Source organism: Octopus bimaculoides, chromosome 20, assembly GCF_001194135.2.
Source record: "Octopus bimaculoides isolate UCB-OBI-ISO-001 chromosome 20, ASM119413v2, whole genome shotgun sequence".
In the NCBI taxonomy this organism is placed as follows: Eukaryota; Metazoa; Mollusca; class Cephalopoda; order Octopoda; family Octopodidae; genus Octopus; species Octopus bimaculoides.
This window is the reverse complement of record NC_069000.1, coordinates 46,791,213-46,795,808: the sequence shown is the minus strand read 5'-3', so window position 1 is coordinate 46,795,808 and position 4,596 is coordinate 46,791,213. Positions and strand designations below refer to the sequence as shown.

General features: G+C 35.0%; 1 protein-coding gene across 1 annotated transcript in view; it reads right to left on the bottom strand.

The window, feature by feature from the left end:
- The window catches only part of LOC106874348 (forkhead box protein F1-B), a 49,911-nt gene extending 47,038 nt beyond the window's left edge, over nucleotides 1-2,873 (bottom strand). Inside the window, exon 1 of the mRNA XM_014922053.2 lies at nucleotides 1,184-2,873. Coding sequence (XP_014777539.1) covers nucleotides 1,184-2,303 — 1,120 coding nt within the window. The 5' untranslated portion in view covers nucleotides 2,304-2,873. The remainder of the gene's footprint in view (nucleotides 1-1,183) is intronic.
- Nucleotides 2,874-4,596: the final 1,723 nt, after the last annotated feature.

Genomic DNA, 4,596 nt, shown 5'->3' with positions numbered 1-4,596 from the left:
ATATATGATGTATGTATGCATAAGTGTGCGTTTGTATATATTTATATATGTGTATATATATATAAATACACACACACATATAGTTTAATAAGTACATGGAAAAGCAGTTTAGATATACAAACATATATACAGACAGACAGGCAGACAGAAAGACAGATTGAATGATTGATTGATTGATATTGATTGATTGATTAATTGATTGATTGCTTGACTGATTGATATGGATTGATTGATGGCTAGGTAAGTAACTAGATAAGTAGACAGTCGAAACAGATCAACGCAATGATATTTGTACTTGAGGTGTTGATATATATAATTAATCACAGTACCGAAAGGCTGATACACATACACACACGCGCACACACACACGCACACACACACACACACACGCACACGCACACACACACACACACACACACGCACAAGTGTATATATATATATATATATACACACATACTTATATATTGTTGTATTTCGCGATGGTCATTTTGTTCTTGCCAAATAAACACACGCACTGTATATTCGTTCTTCACTCGTTTATTACTGTTCTTATATTAACTCATGTCCATTGACCAGAAATCTTTCGTGACACATCTGTGACCTATTCAGCAGAGCAGGAGCATACACAAGGACAGAAAGTGTCGCTGAAGAGGTCACAGATCTGTAAGGAAAGATTTCCGGACAATGGACTTGAGTTAAAATAAGAACAGTAATAAATGAGTGAAGAACGAATATCTCGTGTGTTTATAAAAAATGGCCAACTCTAAATATAGCAATATCTGTTTCATTACACGGTTTCACATCAGAAATCTCGCAAAGCAAATTCATAAAAGTAACATGCTTATATACATTGTTATATATTCCCAGACTGCGTAAAATGACTGTAGGATCTAACGAAGGACTTATTTAAACAATCGCTTGAGCAGGCGCATTTTACACGTTGGACGGATATTATTGATTACATAAAATCTCAGCAACGTACTAAAGGTGTAGAAATGTGATTGAAACATTTGCGGAGAATTTTTGAATAAACAATATCGTTCGTGCCATTTTGTGTCATCTATCAATCTATCTCCATAAATACATACAAACACACACACACAAACACGCACACACACATATACATATATACATTGATAGATATATACATTAAAAAGAACAGTTATTATGAAGGTGGACTTACCTGCTAACGCCAAGTCTACGGGTTCACTGTTACCTCCCAGTGATCCATAAGGTGTGTGGGGGGTATGTTCACTACTGGCTGGAGAAATGCTGTGAATTGAACCCGTACTGCCTGTAGGACTGAGTGGCTGTTGTTTAATGTATCGTTGGGTTTGCCACGAAGCTGTTGGGTTAGATGTGGCCGTATCTCGATCGTACATCCCTGAGCCTAGAGCGACATTGTTTGTTGCACTATTTAAATGTCCATAGTCTTGTGTCATTGTGGGTGGCACTGTCATGGCGCAGCTAGAACCGAATCGTGACCCAAAGTTGCAGCTGGTATTGTTGTTATGTTGTGGGACGCCGTTGGGGTTGGGCATGTTGGCGCCGCCGCCGTATAATCCGGCGTTCATGGCGCTCATCATTGGATTGACTACTTGACCATTATCGTAAGTGACCGGCATGGTGCTGTTTACTGAACAGGGCATGTTCATCTGTGGCATTCCGTTATTCTGATGTAACAGGTCATAATGGGAATGACCCAGCATTGGTGGTGCCGGGGCACCGAGACCATTCAACATACCGAAAGGTTTTAGTTGGCATTTGCGTCGGAACCCACGAGGCCTACGTCGAAATGAACCTTCTTCAAACATGAATTCGGCAGCTGGGTCGATGGTCCAGTAATGGCCCTTACCGGGTCGTCCAAGACCTTTAGGAAGTTTTATAAAACATTCATTCAAAGACAAATTATGACGCACAGAATTCTTCCATCCTTGATAAGTACCGCGAAAGAACGGGAATCGTTGCTGAAGAAATTGGTAAATCTCACTTAACGTACATCTTTTGGAAGGTGACGCTTGGATTGCCATCACAATAAGGGCAATGTAAGAATAGGGGGGTTTTTCCTGTCTCCGAATTCCAACCCCGGCTTTTTTCGAAGATTTAGAACCAGGAGATGTAGATTCTGGTAACGAAGTTGTTGTACTTGGTGTGTCGTCTGCTTCATCATTTACCGAACTCACTGGTTCCATTTTCATCGCTATCAGTCCTGCAGAATCCAAAGTCTCAATTGGAGGTAATTCCGAGCTGGGTTTTGCAGTTCCATTGCTGATAGTCCTGTCATCCAGACTTTTGTCATCCATAATTTTTTTTTCTTTGGTTAATGGCGACGAATATTTGATGTGATTGTTGTTGCTGTAGTTGTTAACGATGTGTTGTTGTTGTTGATGTTATTGTTGATGTTTAACTTATTGTTATTATCATCAATACAGTAAGTGTTATTCTATACTGGTTCTCGTTGACAGAAATAAAACAGTTGTTTTGTTTTTTTAAACTAAATACATTATGGGAGGTATAACAGCTATATATATAATGTATGTAAAGTGTAAAACAATTATTCAATCTTTATCTATATATTATATATGTATAATTACAATATATACACTCATATATATATTGTATAATTAAGGAAATACCTAATATCAATTTATCATAACGTGTTAAGCTAAAATATTTTCAATATGAAAGAAAAAGTTAACGTTATGTATATACATATATACTATATATTACAAATATAGGTTATTTTATCTAACCTTATATATATACATAATACATAGTATATTATACATGTTATTCAACAAATGTATATAACATTCTACAAAAATATATGATATACTACAAATATAAATATACTAAAAATATATATATATATATAAATTCAACAAACATTTATATATGATAATATTTTACAATTATATGTTATACTAACAAGTATTAAATGCATACATTGCATAAATATATGTTGTATGCTACGTGTATTAATACACTATACACGTTGTATGAATGTATAAATGGGTATATGAAAAATATATATGATTACGTAAATATATATACGTATATGAACAAATATATATGATTACATATGTATATATAAATATATGTGTATACTAATTATGAAGAATACAGATGTAATTAGCGGATATATATATTAATTGGTTGTAAACAATTAATATTTCACGTACGTTTCATGGTTAACAAGTTTAAAAATTATCGTTTCTTTTTGGTAATGTATGTTTATATGCATATAGATATGTGTATAAATGTATATATGTTTATGTGTGTATATGTGTGATTATGTTTATATGTACATGTGTATTTATGTACCAGTGTGTGCAGTAAGTGAGAACATGAACAGATTTGTTATATCAAATGAAAACACAATATGTATGTGTGTGTTTGTACTTGTGTAAATGTATAATAAATATAAATATATATATATAAATGTATATATAAATATTTATATACTTTGTAGTGTATATGTAGTGTTAATGTATATATATTTCTATATGTGTATGTATATATACATATATAGGTATATTTGTAAATATATACGTATGTGTATATAAATTTGTATGTCTGTGTAGACAATTCTCACGTCAAATCAAAACAAGAGTGTATAAAACATGTGAGCCGTGTGTATATATGCATTGATGGAGAGATAGAAGGGAGGGGAAGAGAAAGATAAAGAGGATGAGGAGGTGAGACAAAAGGGGTGGATTAGGGTTCGGGGTAGCCCTAGAAAAGTGTCTCGTGAACGCGCTGGTACATCCTTTCGGTGTGTAGACATTCGTAGTGTGTATATAAAGCTCCGTTTGCGCGCGTGCGCATATATATATATATAGTTGTGTATATGATATATATATATATGTGTGTGCGTGTGTTACACACACACACGCGTCTATATAGTAAATTTAAAGTTGAAAAACTTTCTAGCTTCTGTTGGAACGAGTGATCCTGAATAAGATGAACCAAAAGACTGGAAACTGCATCAGAAACAACAAAAAACAATAATAACAGCAGCAAGAAGAAAAACTAAATAAAAATAAAAACAAAACTTGTATATGTGTGTGTGTGTGTGTGTGTGTGTGTGTGTGTGTATGTGTGTGTGTGTGTATGTGTGTGTGTATTACTCTTACTGTTGAATCTCCTAATTTCTCATTTCTCACCCCCTCTCTCTATCTCTCTCTCTCTCTATCACTCTCTCCGTCGAGTTCTCCCACTCCTACTCTATCAATCTTTTTTTAACCCACTTCCCTCTCTCATCTTGTAACTTATACCCTTTCTCTCTCTCTCCCTTCTGCCCTCCCTGCCTTCGCTTCCCTTACACTGAGTCTCCGAATTCAGCGATTCTCATTGGTTCGTCTGGATTAGCCAATAGCTGACTGTCGTCTGACAACAACCAGTGAGCTTTACTTCACATGAGAAACCATTGCCTTCACAGCGTTTACTCTATCTACTTTATCTCCTCTCTTTTCTCTCTCTCTATCTCTCTCTCTCCCTCTCTCTCTCTTTTCTTCTTCTTCTTCTTCTTCTTCTTCTTCTTCTTCTTCTTCTTCTTCTTCTTCTTCTTCTTCTTCTTCTTCTTCTTCTTCTTCT